Here is a 22,226-nt window from a genome sequence, read left to right as displayed (position 1 = left end):
ACTAGGGCCAATTTAGTGTTGCCAATCAGCCTATCCCCAGGTGCATGTTTTTGGAGGTGGGAGGAAGCCGGAGTACCCGGAGGGAACCCACGCAGTCACGGAGAGAACATGCAAACTCCACACAGAAAGATCCCGAGGCCGGGATTGAACTCACAACTACTCAGGACCTTCGTATTGTGAGGCAGACGCACTAACCCCTGTTCCACCGTGCTGCCTTGCGCTAAGTAAAGAAGACTAAACAGAGTTTCCGAGGGAACAAAGCCAGATGGCTACAGTTGGAGGACAAACTCGAACAGTGGGTTGTTGAACAGAGAGCAGCAAGTAGAAGTGTCAGTACAATAACTATTTTTTTTGTTGACATTCCCTTTAGCGCAGCTCCATCTAATGGATGCTTAACGTAACCCCAGCCTCTACTGTAGCGTCTATTCTATGCGCCTTATAATGCGGTACGCCTTATATATGAACAACGTTTTAAAATAGGCCATTCATTGAAGGTGCGCCTTATAATCCGGTGCGTCTTATAGTGCGGTAAATACGGTAGTCCGTATACAATGTGCTTGTATAGATAGTGCAGTTAATTTTTTTGTGTACTCTAATTCAAGGCTCAGCCTTAGGAACCACGTTGAATTTTTTTGTAAAATATTTTCCTAAGAACCGCAACGGATAAATGGTAATAATGGATTATTAAGATATTTGACATTCTGAGGTGCGCCGGACAAAAAAACGTAGAGTTTGTAAACGTTCCACCCTTAATTTGGAGCCAATCTATCATTTTATAATCCAGCTAAAACCAATACATTTATATATAGATATGTTAATGAGTTGCATATATTTAAAGAAAGCTTTGTAAGTGGTAAAACGAGTTATTGTTTTTGGTATTAATAATTGAGGTTTTTTCTGTAGTGTTTTTTAGTATCGTTTAGCTGTATTTTTAGAAAGTGCTGTGGGCAGTTTGGACACGTGCCTTAGGATAATTTTGCATTAGGTCATGCCTAATGACATCTGATATCAGAGCTATTGCTCCGTTTGGATTGATTTGAGATATTCTACAGTAAGCATGAAATGTGTAATATTGAATTTTGGATCTCATTGGTTGAGGTGTTAGCAGCTTGTTCATTGTGTTGTCATCAGTGATTTCATGTCTAGACTAATATTAGAAGCGGAAAGAAGACTAAAGAAGCGAGCGTTCTTTTCAGGAGGCATCAAAAGACGAAAGGAGGTCAGAGCAGATGAAATGAAACAAAATCTAATCAGCAGTGACGAAAACGCTTTTCAGACGCTGTCATCACAAGTCTCGCAATCAAATTAAATTTGTAGCCTGATGGTTTGCTTGTCCAGCTTCATGAAGCTGTAAAATGTCACATTGTCATGTCAGCTGATTGAAGGTAAATAGAGCATCCATACAATAGATGAATATATTTAATAATAGTAATAAGAAAAGTGATTTGCATGTCAAGTTGTGGCATGTTTGAGTCCACACAGGACAGCATCACAACATGCGCTTGATGAAATATGTCCTAGGAAATGTTCCCTAATCTTTCAACTCTCTGGAAAGCTCCAATGCTGCCATGTGGTCAGGAAAGTTCTCCGGGCTTCATTCTGTGTATGCTGAAAGTTTCCCCTATAGTTGCCAGGTGCATGGTTTACAAAAGTACAGTGTATAACTGGCAGGTCAAAAATATAAACAGCGGTGGCTGTAGGGAACCTTCTGATGTAGTTTTTATCGCCAGAAGTATCTGAATGAGAAATATCATGATTGGTCCTGGGTTCGATCTTGCGCTCGGGATCTTTCTGTGTGGAGTTTGCATGTTCTCCCCGTGACTGCGTGGGTTCCCTCCGGGTACTCCGGCTTCCTCCCACCACCAAAGACATGCACCTGTGGATAGGTTGATTGGCAACACTAAGTTGTTCCTAGTGTGTGAATGTTGTCTGTCTATCTGTGTTGGCTCCGCGATGAGATGGCGACTTATCCAGGGTGTACCCCACCTTCCGCCCGAATGCAGCTGAGATAGGTTTAGGCGAGCCCGAAAGGGATAAGGGGTAGAAAAAGGACAGATGGATGGATGATTGGTTAGCAAATTTATCCAGCACTGCATTCACTTTAAAATGCTGTTACACATACTGTATGTTGGTGTGAGACTCATGTGTGTTACACTTCTGTTTTTTACAATTAATTCATCAGCATTGTTCATGCTGAGTCAGCAGTTTGCTCTTTACTGCTCGCTGTTCAACTCGGGTGTCCCGATCCAGTATTGATATCGGTCGTTTATCAGTGGGACAAAAAAGGAATCATGGACTTACATGTAAAATATCTGATACAAGCAGCATGTTGACTGTTGCAAAGCTGGACAGCTAGTTATCTAAATGACCTCCAATAAGCACATAAGGTTGGTCTTTTCTTGTATTTTAGTCAGGCCGTTTACAAAAGGTAAATACACACAGTGAGCTACATAGCAGGGGTTCTCAACCTTTTTGATAGTTGAGAACCATCAAGAAAAGCCCAACGTTTCCACTCCAGAGGGGCCCGAGTCCCCCTCAATTATTAACACTGGATTAGTTATCTTACTCTTGATTTTAATCATACTCAATAATTATATCTAACCTACTTACAGTTCACAACCCTGTCAAACGATATGAAACCATGTGTCTTATACAAATATTAATTTAACACAAACTTTAGGCTTATGTCAGGATGATCAGAAAAATAAGTACAAACCAAATATACTGCATCGGAAGGGATTCATAAATAACTGATAAAAATAAATTTACATACATACTTATCTTGTCCTAAAATAGACAAATGTAATGATAGGTAACGGTCAAAATTAAAGTACAAATGAAAATACAGCTTCACCACTTTAGTCATAATTTTTGCACTTAGGGAACTTTTCTATGACCTTAGCTCCAGACTTCTTGTGTTTGTTTGAGATTGTCATTATTGCCACAAGTGGTGGAAAAGTTTATTACAACTGAGTAGTGTTGCGGTCCATACGACCACAACTGAGAAACAGATATTTTACGTCAGCACTCTATGGGGCCCTATGGTTAAGAAACACTGGGCTATATGATGCTAGCAGGTAACCGCTAAACACGCAAACTAGAGTAGCCATATGAAATAAATATCCTTAATTAAACAATAATGCAGTCTCAAACAGTACATTTGTCAATATAAGCAAGTATCAAATAGTTATAGTTATATATTACTTACACATACAGCGTATACTATTAGAAAGTATCCACTTTACCAAGGATACTTCCCAAGTTGCATTATTTGTGTTTAACTTTATTATATATTTGGACATATTGTGTTTAGGGCTATCAGACTGGATCAGGAGGGGATAGAAAGAACAAAGAAAACAGAGGGGTGATGAGGAGGATAAAGCGTAGACAAGAACTTCCTCAACAGATGAAGTATATACAAATATAACTCACAAAATAAAAAGTAATAGCTACTGACAATGATCACTCCTACACTACAATTTGATCATTAATAGTAATAACAAAATTACAAAAGGATTAATATTTACCTCAATTATAACCATACTATCGCCTCAAATATTGCAATAAGAACAACAGCATCCTATTAGATAAATTAGACAATTATAAGAGGAAAAAAAAACTGACACATTAACTTGTACAGTGTGATAATGACATTGAATCAAGTAAACTGCTGAATCAGCATGAATAGCGTTGATGGATTGATTGTAAACAACAGAAGTGCAAGTGTAACACATGAGTTTCACACCAACAGCTGTGCAGCAACATTTAAATTGCATGCATCGCTGGATAAATCTGCTGACCAATCATGATATTTGTCATTTAGATTCTTCTAGCGATAAAAACTAAATCATGAGGTTTCCTACAGCCACAGTTAATGTCGATGCTCTTGACCCCAATTGCAGCTCCTGGCGTACACACCTAACAATGGTTCTGTTCTTGCAGTACACCTAACCAATGTGCACGTGGTCAGAGAGAACCACATTTTCTTTTCCACCTTCCAAATTATTATTAGTTACAAAATGTCATCAATGTTTATTTATATAGCCCTAAATCACAAGTGTCTCAAAGGGCTGTATGTAAAATGTATGTTTTAAATCTACTCAAGTTTTCAGGAAGTAACAGCCACTCTCCAATTAACACTTGCTTCCAATTAATGCCCCCATCCTAAATAAACAGCTGGGCCATAATGAGCATTGGCGGTGGTTAAAGGTGAGAAGTGATGATGTCTTGGAAACGTCCTAATACGTTGTTTAGCAGCAGGCTAGGACTCCAAGGCCCATCGTTTCTAGCATGCCTCGTACCTAATTGGAGCCGTTAAAGGGCCTCAAAGCAGGGAGGCTGTTCAGCTTCTCTCATTTGGCCGCTCCGCTCCAGCAGGCGTCCATCAGCTGCCTGCCATTAGCTCTTTTAACAGTCCACCTCCAGGGAGCAGCCACCTGGCACTCCCTTTAGCTTCACTTTTTTCACACTCCGTCCGTTTCCTAGGCGACTACATGCACACCTCACCATCAGAAGTAGAGAAGCGGGAAACGCCGCCGCCTCGGACCGGGCGCCCCCTCGCCAGGCAGGTCCTCCGCTGCTCGTTTGAAGGCTGCTGTAGGACCTTCACGTGGCCCGCTCACCTCAAGTATCATTTGAAAACTCACAGGTAAGTTGACTACTTCTCCCAAATAAATGAATGGTATAGTTATGTTTATGGTATCAGTTTATTTGGAACATGCATACAATTACAATATGATACATCACATATTTACAGTTTGTCATCAGCTAAGGAGTAGGAAGAAGCAGAGCGTATTAAATTCTGCTCCCTTGCTGTTTCACAGCAATTTCTAACACATTTTTTTGTTCACTTAGTGTACTCCATCTGTAACAAATTAAATGAGTGAATAATCAAGTTCTCATAAATAATTCAATACAGTAGTTAAATTGTGATTCACATGATGAGATTAAGTTAATTTAATTTTTCAATAATGTTCAAAATGTTTACCAAGACTTTTCCCTTGTACTTTGTAAACACTTTGAATTTGTACAGTTTCTTAAAATCAAACATATTAGTACTTTGACTTCTTTGCTTAATCCATTTACATAATTGAATTCCACATACAGATATGCTAACAATGTTAATTGTTGTACACACATACAAATATTTTTAAGTAGATTTGTCTCCCAAGTTTATATTTCTCCTTTGTTGTTGAGAATAATTGTTGTACATTCTTGGGTAATAGGTTATAGTTTGCTTTGTACATAATTTTAGCTGTTTGCAATTTCTCCGTATTTCTACACAATAACTCAGATATGGTAACACGAGTGAGCAGTAGAGAGTATAGAGTGATTTTTGGTCCAGAACATATTTTGCTTTATTCTTTATTGAAATATTTCTTGCCACCTTATGTAGTATGAGGGTTACAATTCCTTCTACATTTTAAGTTATTTTACTCTTTCAATTTCTACTCTGTCTATTTCAATCAATCAATCAATCAATCAATGTTTATTTATATAGCCCTAAATCACAAGTGTCTCAAAGGGCTGTACAAGCCACAACGACATCCTCGGTACAGAGCCCACATATGGGCAAGGAAAAACTCACCCCAGTGGGACGTCGGTGAATGACTATGAGAAACCTTGGAGAGGACCGCATATGTGGGTAACCCCCACCCCTCTAGGGGAGACCGAAAGCAATGGATGTCGAGTGGGTCTGACATAACATTGTGAAAGTCCAGTCCACAGTGGATCCAACACATCAGCGGGAGTCCAGTCCACAGCGGGGCCAACAGGAAACCATCCCGAGCGGAGACGGGTCAGCAGCGCAGAGATGTCCCCAACCGATGCACAGGCTAGTGGTCCACCCGGGGTCCCGACTCTGGACAGCCAGCACTTCATCCATGGCCACCGGGCCTATGCAACTCCCCCTCGCAAGGGACAGGGGGGAAGAGGAGAGAAGAAAAGAAACGGCAGATCAACTGGTCTAAAAAAGGGGGTCTATTTAAAGGCTAGATTATACAAATGAGTTTTAAGATGGGACTTAAATGCTTCTACTGAGGTAGCATCTCTAACTGTTACCGGGAGGGCATTCCAGAGTACTGGAGCCCGAATAGAAAACGCTCTAAAACGCAGACTTTTTTTTTGGCTCTGGAAATCACTAATAAGCCGGAGTTCTTTGAACGCAGATTTCTTGTCGGGACATATGGTACAATACAATCGGCGAGATAGGCTGGAGCTAAACCGTGTAGTATTTTATACGTAAGTAGTAAAACCTTAAAGTTGCATCTTAAGTGCACAGGAAGCCAGTGCAAGTGAGCCAGTATAGGCGTAATATGATCAAACTTTCTTGTTTTTGTCAAAAGCCTTGCAGCCGCATTTTGTACCAACTGTAATCTTTTAATGCTAGACATAGGGAGACCCGAAAATAAAACGTTACAGTAATCGAGACGAGACGTAACGAACGCATGAATAATGATCTCAGCGTCGCTAGTGGACAGGATGGAACGAATTTTAGCGATATTACGGAGATGAAAGAAGGCCGTTTTAGTAACACTCTTAATGTGTGACTCAAACGAGAGAGTTGGGTCGAAGATAATACCCAGATTCTTTACCGAGTCGCCTTGTTTAATTGTATGGTTGTCAAATGTTAAGGTGGTATTATTAAATAGATGTTGGTGTCTAGCAGGACCGATAATCAGCATTTCCGTTTTCTTAGCGTTGAGTTGCAAAAAGTTAGCGGACATCCATTGTTTAATTTCATTAAGACACGCCTCCAGCTGACTACAGTCCGGCGTATTGGTCAGCTTTAGGGGCATGTAGAGTTGAGTGTCATCAGCATAACAGTGAAAGCTAACACCGTACTTGCGTATGATGTCACCCAGCGGCAGCATGTAAATACTAAAGAGTGCAGGGCCAAGAACCGAACCCTGGGGAACTCCGCACGTTACCTTGACATAGTCAAGGTATTGAATTTGTGTTTGACTTTCTCTGCTGTTGTTACAGAATAGTATTATTTTAGTTTTACTGAGATTCAAAGATGGCCTGTTTTTGTCAAACCATCTTTTTAATTTGTTAATTTCTTGTTATTTTTTTGTATTTTGGCTTCTGTGTCGTGTTGTCTGCAAGTAGTACTAACTTTAAGTCCTTTGTTGTTGTTTATATAGTGATTAAACAATTTTGTTCCCAGTATTGATCCCTGGGGTATGCCACAAGATATATTTAGCACTGTAGACCAGTGGTTCTTAACCTGGGTTCGATCGAACCCTAGGGGTTCGGTGAGTCTGCCTCAGGGGTTTGGCGGAGCCTCCGCCGCGGAGGTCAAGGCACACCCGACTCATCGTGGAAATACAAACTTATCTATCGGAGTATTATGGATACCCTTAAACAACGTTCCTTCTAATTTTCCATCTGATTTGCAGGTGTGTAATTTATTGTGAGTTCATGCACTGTGTTGGTTTTGTTCTTTGAACGAGGTGATGTTCATGCACGGTTCATTTTGTGCACCAGGAAAAAACCATATAACTTTGTCTTGAATTGTAAAAAAAACAAAAACGTAGATTTTTCACTAAAGGAGGATTCGGTGAATGCGCATATGAAACTGGTGGGATTCGGTACCTCCAACAAGGTTAAGAACCACTGCTGTAGACATACGTTCGGCACGTGTTGCTTCCCTAATTTGTAAAGTACAATATTCGGATTGTGTCAAATACTTTTGTTAGATCCATAAACACAGCAGCTGCACACTGTTTACCATCTAAACCCCGGCCGAGTCATACCAAAGACTATAAAAATGGGACCCATTACCTCCCTGCTTGGAACTCAGTATCAAGGGTTAGAATTGGGGGTTAAAGCACCAAAAATGATTCCCGGGCTCGGCCACCGCTGCTGCTCACTGCTCCTCTCACCTCCCAGGGGTGATCAAGGGTAATGGGTCAAATGCAGAGAATAATTTTGCCTTACCTAGTGTGTGTGACAATCATGGGTACTTTAACTTATCTATTGCATTGGTAATTGAATGGAAATAGGAATAGTCTTCTCCAGGGTCAATAAATGTTTTAAAACCGTTCAACTTTAACCCAAAGGTGAACTTGGACAAAAGTAGTGGGACATGTTTTTAGAGAAGTGTCATCAAAAAGGCCAAAAAAAACAAAGATGCATGTTATGTGAGAAAACATCCAAGTGATAATGTTGGCACCTCAGAGATTTACTGTATATTAAATGGCCTGTCATATTTGAAAAATAACTTTTTCAAGAAGTCTTCTGTCCGTGTGAAGTAAATAAATACATACATTGTTTGCATGCACACATTGTGTTTTTACATCTGTAAATAAATGACATCACACTAATTTTAGTACAAATGACATAAGTGCAGCAATGTTGTGTAACTTGACCTCATATCGCATTAAACGTAATCGTGGTGTAAAAGACGTCAACACTGACGGAACAACTTTCTATCTTTTTGCTCCCAGGAATGACCGCATGTTCCGCTGCAACGCCGAAGGCTGCGGCAAGAGCTTCTACGTGCTGCAGCGTCTGCAGGTCCACATGAGGACGCATAACGGCGAGAAACCTTTCATCTGCAAGGAGAAGAACTGCGGCAAGAAGTTCACCACCGCCGGAAACCTCAAGAACCACCGACGTGTCCACACCGGTGAGCGCGGCGCTCGGCGATAAACTCAAGGCGACAACTCTCCTGCTCAATGGATTTGTTGAGCGTTGGCGAGCTGATGACTCTACACCTACGTGCACCATCAGGGAGGTCATATCTGATCAAGGTTGCTTAACGGCCCTCATTCACGTTCTGACACCCAAAGAGACAAACTGCATTTAAACGTTGCTATAAAGATGATAATTTCAATGTGACGGCGCCTCAGGAGTGACGTGTGCTTGCCTGCAGGGGAGAAGCCGTTCCTGTGTGAAGCAGATGGCTGTGGGCGATCCTTCGCCGAGTATTCCAGTCTCAGAAAACACATGCTAGTTCATTCTGGTGAGTGTCGCCCACGCACTTCTGCACTTTATTTTTGTTTAGGTTTACTTCCGACCGCTTTTTCTGTCACGTGTTTGTGCGTGCGCTGCAGGCGAGAAGCCTCATCACTGCGGGATCTGCGGCAAGACCTTCTCACAGTCTGGCAGCAGGAACGTCCACATTAGAAGGCGTCACGGAGAGGAGGGACTCGCTGCTGAAAGTAGAGAAACAGGTCTGTCTTCCTTTCGCACGGCAACACGTACAGTATATGCTAATCCTGCAGATTATGTCGCTTCAAGCGGCTCAGGCTTTTTACACCCTGATCACGGATGACAGAAAAGTTAAGAACGTTAAGTTTGACGTCTGAAAGCTTTCTTTTCGTTAACCGTTCATTGCCTTGCTCCCTTTCTCACTGTATGGTACCTAAAAAGGGCGTATTGTTCCTAGTTTAGTTCTCTAGGTCAGGATTATTGTTTCCTCTAATTTTTTGTGTCTGAACAAACGCACGACTTCCTGAACATTCAGTGGAACACGTGAGCAAGATCAGACATGCACACTGTGGCCACAGCAGTAACACACCTGTCCCAAACCTGACATCATAACAACATGTGTTATCATAATCAAATGACAGTAGTCATTTGTATTAGACTATTTACAAATAACAAAAACATCATGTTTTTCATGAGATATGTACTCTTATTGTATTGTTGGCGGGGTTCCTGCTTTGGAAATAATTTGTACTCCTAACAGAGATCACATTTAGTTCCCGTTAAAACATTCACAAGTTGCACAATGAGATGTAACCATGGGATAAAGTGTACATTTTTAACTTTCTGTCTGTGAAATATATAATTACTCAGGTTGTATTAGCATTTCTGTAATCTAGTAACATAATATCAATACATTAATATTCTTAATAAATGACAGTGGAATAAGCACACATCTGATTGGGGAGTGTGGGTGTACAGTACTTCTTTGTTTCACAATAATAAGAGTAAAAGCGTTTACCTCTCTTAACTATTCTGCACTTTTAAAGGCCTACTGAAACCCACTACTACCGACCACGCAGTCTGATAGTTTATATATCAATGATGAAATCCTAACATTGCAACACATGCCAATACGGCCGGGTTAACTTATAAAGTGCAATTTAAAATTTCCCGCTAAACTTCCGGTTGGAAACGTCTATGTATGATGCGTATGCGCGTGACGTCACGACGGCAACGGAAGTATTCGTACCCAATGTGTCACCATACAAACTGCTCTGTTTTCATCGAACAATTCCACAGTATTCTGGACATCTGTGTTGGTGAATCTTTTGCAATTTGTTTAATGAACAATGGAGATTGCAAAGAAGAAAGTTGTAGGTGGGATCGGTGTATTAGCGGCTGGCTGTAGCAACACAACAAGGAGTACTTACTTGGATAGCAGACGCGCTAGCCGATGCTAGCCGCCAACCGCATCTGTGATCGGGTGAAGTCCTTCGTCGCGCTGTCGATCGCTGGAACGCAGGTGAGCACGGGTGTTGATGAGCAGATGAGGGCTGGCTGGCGTAGGTGGAGCGCTAATGTTTTTATCATAGCTCTGTGAGGTCCAGTTGCTAAGTTAGCTTCAGCGTCGTTAGCAACAGCATTGTTAAGCTTTGCCAGGCTGAGAATTATTAACCGTGTAGTTACATGTCCATGGTTTAATAGTATTGTTGATCTTCTGTCTATCCTTCCAGTCAGGGATTTATTTATTTTGTTTCTATCTGCATTTGAGCCAGATGCTATCACGTTAGCTCAGTAGCTAAAGAGCTTTGCTGATGTATTGTCGTGGAGATAAAAGTCACTGTGAATGTCCATTTCGCGTTCTCTACTCTCATTTTCAAGAGGATATAGTATCCGAGGTGGTTTAAAATACAAATCCGTGATCCACAATAGAAAAAGGACAGTGTGTGGAATCCAATGAGACCTTGTACCTAAGTTACGGTCAGAGCGAAAAAAGATACACCCTGCACTGCCTCTCTAGTTCTTCACTCTAACATTCCTCATCCACGAATCTTTCATCCTCGCTCAAATTAATGGGGTAATCGTCGCTTTCTCGGTCCGAATCTCTCTCGCTCCATTGTAAACAACGGGGAATTGTGAGGAATCCTACCTCCTGTGACGTCACGCTACTTCCGGTATAGGCAAGGCTTTTTTTTATCAGCGACCAAAAGTTGCGAACTTTATCGTCGTTGTTGTATACTAAATCCTTTCAGCAAAAATATGTCAATATCGCGAAATGATCAAGTATGACACATAGAATGGATCTGCTATCCCCGTTTAAATAAATAAAAAAATCATTTCAGTAGGCCTTTAAGATAACTAGCAAATTTATAAGCTAACTAGCAAAACAGGGACATGCAAATATAACATGCTGTTAATGACATAGATTGGCTGCTTTGTGTGGTGTTGGAGTTGTCCGACTTTTTGTGTGGCCATTAGTGGCTGAGTCCAATGAGTGCGTCTGTTGGTGCAAGTGAGAAAGAGAGTGGCTGCTGTTGATATGTTGGTTTTGGCATGGTTTGTATGGTGGAAATGACCAGTTTTGCTAAATAGTCGTTTTTTTGCTAATGTTTTCTGATGTGGTTACGGCCAACAATAGACAGTTTTGCTCAATGGATCCATGACCACCTGTTCTTCCATCAATCAATCAATCAATGTTTACTTATATAGCCCTAAATCACGAGTGTCTCAAAGGGCTGCACAAGCCACAACGACATCCTTAAAGCGTCTCAACAGATGTTACAATAATCGAACAGAGTTGAGGAACATTGTATTATCTGTTGTGGCGGCTGCAAAATTGTACAGAATAAACAGTTTATTTTGTTTAGAGTTTTGGTTGGATTTTATTTTGTGCATGGTATAGATTTTAAGTCAAGTTAAAGTCCCAACGATTGTCACACACACACTAGGTGTGGTGAAATGTGTCCTCTGCATTTGACCCATGCCCATGGTCACCCCCTGGGAGGTGAGGGGAGCAGTGAGCAGCAGTGTGCGCCGCGCTCAGGAGTCATTTGGTGATTTAACCCCCAATTCCAACCTTTGATGCTGAGTGCCAAACAGGGAGGTAATGGGTCCCATTTTTTGTAGTCTTTGGTATGACTCGGCCTGGGTTTGAACTCACAACTTCCCAGTCTCAGGGCGGACACTCAACCACAAGGCCATTTGCTGTGCGCAGATGAGGAGGGAGCAGTGACAATTGCGCAGGCTGCACCTTAAATGGAACATTGGTCAAGATGATCTAACTGCCTCAGCTGTGCATGCTGCAGTATTAAACTGCAGAGTCTCCTTACTGCGGCCCTCAATATGCTCTTGGATAAAATTGGTCTTGAAAAAGTAAACACAGGAGTTATTTAATATTTTTTATTGTTATGCAAGTCCATCCATTTTCTACCGCTTATTCCCTTCGGGGTCGCGGGGGGCGCTGGAGCCTATCTCAGCTACAATCGGGCGGAAGGCGGGGTACACCCTGGACAAGTCGCCACCTCATCGCAGTGTAATGCAAGTCATTAATGTTTAAACTGAGGTGAGATGATGTCGTGCCTCCATGTAGGTGTGCCAAGATGTACTGTGCAGTGGAAATGGTCTTTAGCGTCCACAGTTGGTCTAAAGAGGACAATCAAGTTAAAAAGGTGTCAGCCAGCCTTTCTTCTTCACATGCTGCATCCACTGCTTCTGTTAATTTATTTATCTGCGCAAAGGGATGCGATGGACACTGAGAAATTTAGCGCAAACATTTTTGAGCAAGCAAGAGATAATTTTACCAGATCTGTGAGCAAACATTTTGCTTCTAGTTAAAGTTTGACCCATTTCACTTGTCAATAAAAGAGCGGATAACAATTTCACAGCAGTGTGTAATGACCGTTGGCGAATATACTCTATTTTTTTAATTCATTTATTCATGTTTTCCCTTTGGCTTTCTTTAACAGTCATAACAGCTTCAAAGACACATTCATCAATCAATCACATTTTATTTATTAAAGCGCTTTTCATACATAAAAGAAATGCAACACAAAGTGCTTTACAGACTTAAAAACAATACCCCGATGACCCACATACCCCATCATCGCACACACACACACACACACACACACGTATACGCACACACATGAACAAATGAATGCATGGCTGAGTACCGAGGAGCTATCACAGAAGCCATCTGCACCAGGTCATCAGACCATGGCCACCAGGACGCTGACACAAAGCGCCCCCACAGCACGGCCGATAACCCCTAATGCCAATGGCTCCCTCTGAGGAACGCAAAAATAACAAAACCTGTAAAATATTAACAACCATGAGTAGGAATAAAGGATAAAATACAAGTAAAACATATGAAGAAAAAAATATACAGGAAATAAAAAAATATTGCATATTTAATAAGACAAAAAGTAAAGTAGGAATTACTTCAATAAAATGAATAAATATTAGGTAAAAGCCAAATCAAACAAGTGTGTCTTAAGCATTTTAAATCTGGTGTAATGTGAGCCCCCGCCTTTTGGTCTTGGCCAGGACATTTTTTGGAGAAGTTGTAAAGGTGCAATAACATTTTTAGGAAGACCAGAAAGCAGGGTGTAACAGTAATCTATGTGACTTTTAATAAAAACATGCTTTAGTGTCTCCGTGTTGCCCTGAGAGAAAATTGTGCAAACTCTGGCTATATTGTTAAGATGATAAAAAATATTTTTGTTGTATTTTTATATGTGGTATAAAACTAAGGTCAGAGTTGAAAACGACGCCCAGATTTTTCACTTGGAGTGATGGAGTTAAAGATTGTAGTTTCAATATATGTTTCTCTTTCAGGGCCAATGACTAAAACTTCAGTCTTGTCCTGGTTAAGCTTTAAAAAGTTATCTGCCATCCAAGATTTAATATAAAAAATGCAACTAAAAATATATATTTTTTTAGTATTAATTGGTTTTCATGTAGATTATTTACCTTTCCTTGAGGATTTTGTAATAAATCAAGTTGGATGTTGTTTTTTTATTTTTCAGCTGCAAACTCTTCTTCATAGTGGCACCATCATAGTCCTTGAACCCAAATTGAATTATTATTGGTTGAGCCACCTGCATTAGGAATGTGCCCATCTATCTGCCAATTTTTTATTATTTAAAAAAAAAAAAGCACTCAGTTGCCATTGCCGAGCAATATTGCTGACTGTAATTATTTTTAGCAGCTAATTGTGTCTTCATACACCGTGCGCAGCCATTTCCCAAAGCTAATAATAATCATAATATGGAAAATTCAATTTCTTAATATCTTAAGTATCATCAACTTTCATTATAAACGATTATCACTGGAGGACGAGGATGAGGATGTTACACCCGAGAGCAAGCCAGGAGCAGGCATGCTAATAGCTAAGCTAACTTTTAAGCCAATGGTGTCCAAACTACGGCCCACAGGCCATGTGCGACCTGCAGTACGTCTTGAAACATGTTTTTTAATATTAATGTTAATCTAAGTTACTTTCTTCTTCTGGCCAATGACCATGTATTACATTATTGATTACTAACTATAGAGCAACCAAAAGCTACGGCGAGTTTACAGCTGTTTTAAAGTGATCCCGACGTCACAGAGTGATATAAGTTGACAGGCTGACACCTCAAATTGATCTCTGAACGGCGCAAGATACGAAATTGTTGGAAAAAACAAGTTAAAGTGCCGCAAGTCGCTAAAGAAACAACTGCCGTTAAGACACAAGCAAGAGGCAGTGACGTCAGTGACTGCCGCGATGCGAAAAGGTAAAGGAAAGATTGAAATCCCGAAACCTTCGGGGTCAGCTGTTACAGAACACAACTGGGAACAAGATTTGAGGTTGGACACAGGACATGATGGGAATCAAGAAGTGATACTACAAAAACTTGAAGAAATGAAAGAAGAATTGAAAGAAATGAAAAAAGAAATGAAAGAAGAAATGAAAAAATAAATGAAAGAAGAAATGAAAGAATTGAAAGAATATCTGAGAAAAGTAACAACAGAACACAAACAAGATGTGAAAAGTCTGCAGGAAAATATAGAAAATCTGCAATCTCAGAACAACAGAAGAAATAATGAAGCCACTGAAATGGGCAAACGAATGAAGACCCTTCAAGAAGACAACAACATGTTGAGGAATATCATAGATGAAATGGATCAGGACAAACGAATGAATGATATCATCGTGACTGGGCACCGAATTAAACCAAGATCCTATGCGAAAGCTGTGAATAATGAAGGTGAACCAGATGAAATGGATATGATCTCAGCAGAACAGCAAGTGGTCAACTTTCTACAATCAAAGGAAATTGAAATTGACATTAATACCATCGAAACATGCATCCCACTGAACGGAAGAAACAACAACGCCACTCCAGTCGTGCTCGTGAAACTCGTAAACAGAAAATCTAAAATGGCATTGCTGAGACAGGGAAAGAAGCGGAAGGGAACAAATGTGTACATGAATGATCCTCTCACAAAACGCAATGCTGGAATCGCCAAGAAAGCACGCGACTTGAGAAAGCAGGGAAAAATCCAGGGAACTTGGAGCACCAACTGTAAAATCTACATCAAGCTGAATGGAGGTCCAGAAGCAAGAGTAATTGTTGTCCATGACATCAAGGACCTGGACAATTTTTAAAGTTTACACAGCTACCAAAACAACGATGATAATGGACTCCGACAGAAAACAAACACCCAAATTCAGCATCGACACTACTATGTTCCAAGGGACGACTAAACAAGAGGGCCTACATTCAGGATTGCATCCACCTACACTTATTGAGATTATTGAAACAACATCAAAGAATGTTGAACAAGAAAATATGGAATTCAAAAATTTCTGCAACAAAGATTACAAAAACCAGGATTTGGAAAATGATATAGATCCAGATACAAATTTTTTCTCCCACATCAGTAATAATTGTTTTTATTATACAGATGATCAATATAATAGCAACATTACATGCGATAACAAATTGTCAATTATTCATTTTAATAGCAGAAGCTTGTATGCAAACTACAACAACATTAAGAACTTTTTGGAACACATCAACGAACCATTCAAAGTGATTGCTGTCACAGAAACATGGAATGATGATAAAAAAGGAATAGATTTTGATCTGGAGGGATATGAGCTAAACTACATCAACAGAACCAACAAAAATGGAGGAGGAGTAGCTGTGTATGTGATGAAGAACCTGAACTACAAAGTGGTAAAAAACATGTCATTTGCTATAGATAATATCTTAGAATGTATAACCATTGAAATATGTCAGGAAAAAAGCAAAAACATTTTTATCAGTTGTATATATAGATCACCTAAGTCAAGTATAGAAACATTTGAAGAATGGATCAAGGCTACTTACATGGATAATGGTCAAAGAATAATGTTCTTATGTGGTGACTTTAATATTGACTTATTGAACCCTAACAAGCAAAAGTCTATTTGTACAGCATCAGTTTATATCCAAAAATCACAAAGCCATGCAGAATCACAGGACAATGTGCCACGCTTATTGATAATATTTTTACCAATGAGTTTGACAATAACACTACAAGTGGTCTACTTATAACCGACGTTAGTGATCATCTGCCAGTTTTTACAATATATGATGGACACTACAAGAAGAACATGGAAGACAAAGGGACATTTCGAAGACTGTGCACAGAGAAGAGGATGACTGCTTTCAAAATTGAGCTACAAAAGCAAGATTGGGACAATGTGTACAAGGAAAAAGAGGTTGATGAAGCATATGAACATTTCTTAAACAAGTTCATAATACTTTATGACAAACATTGTCCATGGATACAACTCAGTAATAAACAGAGAAAGAATAATCAACCATGGATGACAAAAGGACTAAAAAATGCTTGTAAGAAGAAGAATACACTATACAGAGAAATTATAGCACAAAGAACTATAGAGGCAGAAATTAAGTACAAAAAGTATAAAAACAAGTTAACAGACATACTACGATCATGTAGAAAAGAATATTACAGTGAATTATTGGACAGGAACAAAAATAATATGAGAGCAACATGGGGCATCCTCAATAGCATTATTAAAAATGGCACAAAGAGGGACTACCCTCAATACTTTTTAGACGGAAATAAAAAAAAATGACAACATAAAGGAAGTAGTTGAAAGCTTCAATAATTATTTTGTAAATATTGGACCAAAATTGGAAGAAAGGATTCCAGACCCAGTTCCAATTGAGGAATATAATGATACCATAGAGCGAAATCCCCCTCGGTAATGTGACACAGGAGGAAATAGTTACAATCGTGAAAAAATGTAAATCTAAGACTTCAACTGATTGTAATGGAATTGATATGGAAACGATAAAAAAGGTTATAGAAGAGATCTCAGGACCATTAATGTATATTAGTAATCTATCATTTCAAACAGGTACATTCCCAAACAAAATGAAAATAGCTAAAGTTGCACCAATTTATAAGACTGAGATAAACATCAATTTACAAATTATAGACCTGTTTCTTTACTTCCACAATATTCTAAAATCATTGAAAAACTGTTCAATAACAGATTAGAGAGTTTCATAAATAAAAATAGAATACTCGAAGAGAACCAATATGGATACAGAGCTAATGTCTCAACTTCAGTGGCTTTAATTGAAATTACAGAAGAAATTACCAATGCAATAGACAGTAAAAAATGTGCAGCAGCAGTTTTTATGGATCTAACTAAAGCATTTGACACAATTAATCACAATATTTTAATCAAAAAAGTAGAACGATATGGCATCAGAGGGTTAGTATTAAACTGGATAAGAAGTTATCTAACGAACAGGAAACAATACATGAAGCTAGGCGAACACATGTCTACAACGCTAAATATATCCTGTGGTGTACCTCAGGGATCAATATTAGGACCTAAATTATTCAATCTCTATATAAATGACATTTGTAAAGTTACAAAAGATTTAAAGTTAGTATTATTTGCGGATGATACAACAGCGTTTTGTTCAGGAGAGAACACACAGGAGATAATACAAATAATAACAGAAGAAATTAACAAATTAAAAAGATGGTTTGACAAAAACAGACTATCGTTGAATCTTAGTAAAACTAAAATAATGCTATTTGGTAACAGTAGAAGAGAAAGTCAAACACAAATACAAATAGACGGAATAGAAATTGAAAGAGTAAATGAAACCAAATTTCTAGGTATAATGATTGATGATAAATTGAACTGGAAATCTCACGTAAAAAATATACAACATAAAGTAGCAAGAAACACGTCAATAATGAATAAAGCAAAACATGTTCTCGACAAAAAATCACTTCATATTCTCTACTGCTCACTCGTGTTACCATATCTGAGTTACTGTGTAGAAATATGGGGAAATAATTACAAAAGTACACTTCTTTCATTAACGGTGTTACAAAAAAGATCAGTTAGAATAATACATAATGTTGGATATAGAGAACATACAAATCCTTTATTTATTGAATTAAAAATACTGAAATTCCACGACATAGTGAATTTGCAAACAGCTAAAATTATGCACAAAGCAAACTATAACCTGCTACCCAAGAATATACAACAATTCTTCTCAACAAAAGAGGAGAAATATAATCTTAGAGAAAAATGTAATTTAAAACATTTGTATGCACGTACAACACTTAAGACCTTCAGTATATCAATATGTGGAATTAAATTATGGAATGGATTAAGCAAAGCAATCAAACAATGTACTAATATGATCCACTTAAAGAAACTCTTCAAACTAAAAGTGTTTACAAAGTACAAAGAAGAAGAACCATGACAAACATTCTCAATTTATTTAATCCATCCATTCATTCATTCTTAAAGTAATCTTACTTATCTCATCATATGAAATATGACTTACTTCACCAATTATTATTATTAAATTCTTACTATTATTTATTTATTTATTTATTTATTTTTATTGTGATTACCTATGGAGTACATTGTGAATAAATTGAGAACAGGAAGTGAATAAAAAAGTTTCAGCAACTGTTATGTAAAGAAAAGGGGTAGGATTAAATAAGCTCTGCTTCTTCCTACTCCTTTTCGAACATGTTGAAAAGAGAAACTGGAAATTGTGATGTATCATGTTGTATGCTTGCATGTTCGAAATAAACTCAAAGTCTAACTCTAACTCTAACTATAGCATCTATTCATATCTCGCCATCCAAACAACATTTCCCGCCCATGGTACAAACAAATAACCAACACATTACCTTTACATAAATGTGCCACACAATCTCACACTTCCCCATGTTTGGCGCATTTCATTCGTGTTTGGTTTTTGATTGATTACTAAACACTAAAGAGGTCGTCGGGAAAGTAAGCACAATAGGAGTCAAACTTTCACACACTCTTAACTTCATATTGTAGTGTCGTCACAGTCTGATGTGGGGTTGTTAATAAGAGTTAAATGTTTTGTGATGTCGTTCAGTCTGTTAGCTATAGCTTGCTTTAATGAATGCTTTGGCCAACTGAAGTGTCTGTGATCATATCCTGATAATATTGTAAATCCTACATCTTTTATTAATGTAAAAATGATCGTAGTTACAATATGATCCTTGCTCTGCTGCTTTGCAAGAAATGTGTCATTCTGTGTCCTTAAGACAGCATACTGGCAATGTCCCCTGAAAACTGGGCTTTAACACAGGTTGTACTCTACTTTTACATGTTTGGAAAACTTCCCTCTTAAAATTGGTATTGAATGAATATGCAGACTTAAATCATTGGGATTGCCAGTCACATGTGAAACAGGTGTGTCAAGTGTATCAGTGCACACACACACTCTCACAGTTCAACACACTGATTTGGAATAACAAGAAACAGAGGTTTTACCTTCAAATTGTAGCTACAAGTTACTATAACTTTCAGTAAACAGTTCTGAAGTTAGTGTAGTGATTTATCTATTTAGATAGGATAGACTTTTACATAACACTGCATTCGTAAATGTATAGATAGCCTGGCCCCCGACTAGTTTGTTTTGCCCCAATGTGGCCCGGAGTGACAGAGTCAAAAAGTTTGCACACCCCTATTCTACCTACACTATCTTGAAACAAAACTGAGAAATACATGCTTAGTAAAATTTACGAAGTGTAGACGTAAGCACATTACAGCAAAAAGTATTCAGATATTAGCAGAAAAATAGAAGTATATTAAGAGTGAGTGAGAGGATAAAATAACAACATTGTGGCAGTCAGTACACGACACGTAAGAGGGCAGATCGATACATGAGTTGGAGGTGTCGAGAGCAGTATCAGTATATGATTGATACTAGAGTGATTAGGCCAATTTTTATTTTGTAAAACAAACACATAGTAATGTTTACAAATTCAGGGAATAACCAAATTATTTAAATAAGTAGTAGATAGTAATTTTTGCTTTTGTTTAGTTTTTGTGTACTATTGACTTAGTTTTTATCATACAAAAAATTGTATGTAATAAAAGAACAGGGAATTAGTTTTAATATTGTGCTGAGATTGTTACACTGTCAATAGCACACACCATTATTAAACTGTCAATAGCACACACCATTATTACATTAAAAACATTTACAATTGATACATGTGATCGATATTGGTATCGGCCAATCTCCCTCATGGGTGATCGGCAGCATAAAACTCTGATCTTAACATCCTTCTTGCCTTCTGCTCCTTTACCCGCCGACTGCTGTTAGTCTCTAAAAAATAATAATTTGTTCGGGTTTCAAAATAAAACATATTTTTTTAAGAAATCAAAGTAAAAAAAATAAAATAAAAGTCAGGTCATTTTAAGTCACATATGTCAGAGTCAAGGCCCGCGGGCCATATCCGGCCCGCGAGAAGGTTTTTTACGGCCCTTGGGATGATCTTGATTTATTATTAGAACCGGCCCGCAGACCGCAGATCTTTTTTTTTTTTTTTTTTTTTTTTTTTTTTTTTAGACCGCAGATCTTTTACACGCACCGAGCGGATGCCGGTCCAAGGTTCCGAAAGGGGGCGAGCGGCCCGCCGGGACGCGCCTGCCGGCCGAAGGGCTGCAGCCCGGCCGTCAGTCGCGGAGCCCGCCGTGCCACGCGCGCCAAGGGGGCGGGCCGAAACCCGGCCCCGAGGCCCTGAGACTTCTGCTTTGTTTCCCCAAACCGCGCGTCACCGCCGGGCCCGCACCACCGTCGGGCTGCAGCCCGAGCGTCGGTGGCGGAACCCGTCATGTGCCGCGCGCGCCAAGCGGAGCGGGGGGGTCAAGCGGGCCGAAACCCGCAGGCCACCCCCTCACCACGAGGCCCTGAGACTTCTGCGTTTGACCCCTACGCGCGGCCCGTCGGGACGCGCCCGCCGTCAAGCCACGAGGGCCAGCCGTCGGGTCGCGGAGCCCGCCGTGCCACGCGCGCCAAGGGGCGGGCCGAAACCAGCGGGGGGTTTCGGGCACCCAACTCGCCTCCCTCCCACGGAGGGAGGAGGGGGGTTTAATGTGAACATTACTGTGCAATCACATATTTAGAGTTTTTACTCAATTCAAGTTTAAAAGTTAAAGTTTAATATTTGTTTTCACTGCATGTTACTTCTCCTTAAACAAAGTGTTGTTTTTGATTTATAGATTTTTGCACTTTATTTTATTGTATTTCAATTTAATTATATTTTAAAAATATTTCAGTTGAGTGGATGATAGAAAATTGCTATTATTGTTTTTTTCTTTGAAGTAAATTTAGCCCACTTTTGCTAAAATAGAAAATATAGGCTACTGATGGTGCCTTGAATACCGGTTTCTTTCATTTAATGTTCATGTTATGGGGATTTTTATATAAAGGAAATTTGTCTTTTGTGTCTGTTGAAAATTAAAGATTACTGACAGAGCCATAAGAAAATATTGATTTATTTATCTGATCATATTGGAATATATTTGTTAGGTTTTCAGTAGGTTCAATTAGGTTCACTAGACTATATGCGTCATTTAAAAATTTTTCAATGAACATTCGAACAGTCCGGCCCTCGGCTTGTAGCTAAATTTTTTATTTGGCCCTCCGTCCATTTGACTTTGACACCCCTGTTTTAAGTCATCTGTTTCAAGTCAGACAGACAAAGTGTTCAGGATTCATATTTGCAAGTCAAATTATGTGACACGAGTCCCCCACATCTGTTGTAAAGATAACTAATTACAATTACCAACTGTAATTTTGTAAGTTTTTGTGTGTGTGTGTTTTTAAATCTACTTGTACGTTTTCATTTTTACTTAGTTTTTGTCAGGGTTAGAACTCAGGCTGGGTTCATAAGTTTGATGCAGCAACCTTTGT

General features: G+C 39.1%; 2 protein-coding genes across 8 annotated transcripts in view; one reads left to right on the top strand and one right to left on the bottom strand.

Moving 5' to 3' along the window:
* Positions 1-22,226, top strand: part of znf410 (zinc finger protein 410) — a 44,438-nt gene that overhangs the window by 17,691 nt on the left and 4,521 nt on the right. For both annotated transcript variants that reach the window (XM_062044993.1, XM_062044992.1), the window contains exons 7-10: positions 4,486-4,648; positions 8,451-8,632; positions 8,879-8,968; positions 9,060-9,179. In XM_062044993.1, coding sequence (XP_061900977.1) covers positions 4,486-4,648; positions 8,451-8,632; positions 8,879-8,968; positions 9,060-9,179 — 555 coding nt within the window. The remainder of the gene's footprint in view (positions 1-4,485; positions 4,649-8,450; positions 8,633-8,878; positions 8,969-9,059; positions 9,180-22,226) is intronic.
* Positions 12,529-22,226, bottom strand: part of LOC133648676 (ectonucleoside triphosphate diphosphohydrolase 5-like) — a 29,503-nt gene continuing 19,805 nt past the window's right edge. For 3 of the 6 annotated variants that reach the window (XM_062044999.1, XM_062044998.1, XM_062045000.1), the window contains one exon: positions 12,865-13,248. The gene's annotated coding sequence lies outside the window, so the exon portion shown is untranslated. Of the gene's footprint in view, positions 12,580-12,862; positions 13,249-22,226 lie in introns of those variants that run through there. The other 3 variants (XM_062044997.1, XM_062044996.1, XM_062044994.1) reach the window with 3 other exon arrangements.

The sequence above is a fragment of the Entelurus aequoreus genome, linkage group LG04 (genome assembly GCF_033978785.1).
Source record: "Entelurus aequoreus isolate RoL-2023_Sb linkage group LG04, RoL_Eaeq_v1.1, whole genome shotgun sequence".
Taxonomy (NCBI): domain Eukaryota; kingdom Metazoa; phylum Chordata; class Actinopteri; order Syngnathiformes; family Syngnathidae; genus Entelurus; species Entelurus aequoreus.
Note: the sequence above shows the minus strand (reverse complement) of the source record. Positions and strands in the feature narration are given on the sequence as shown.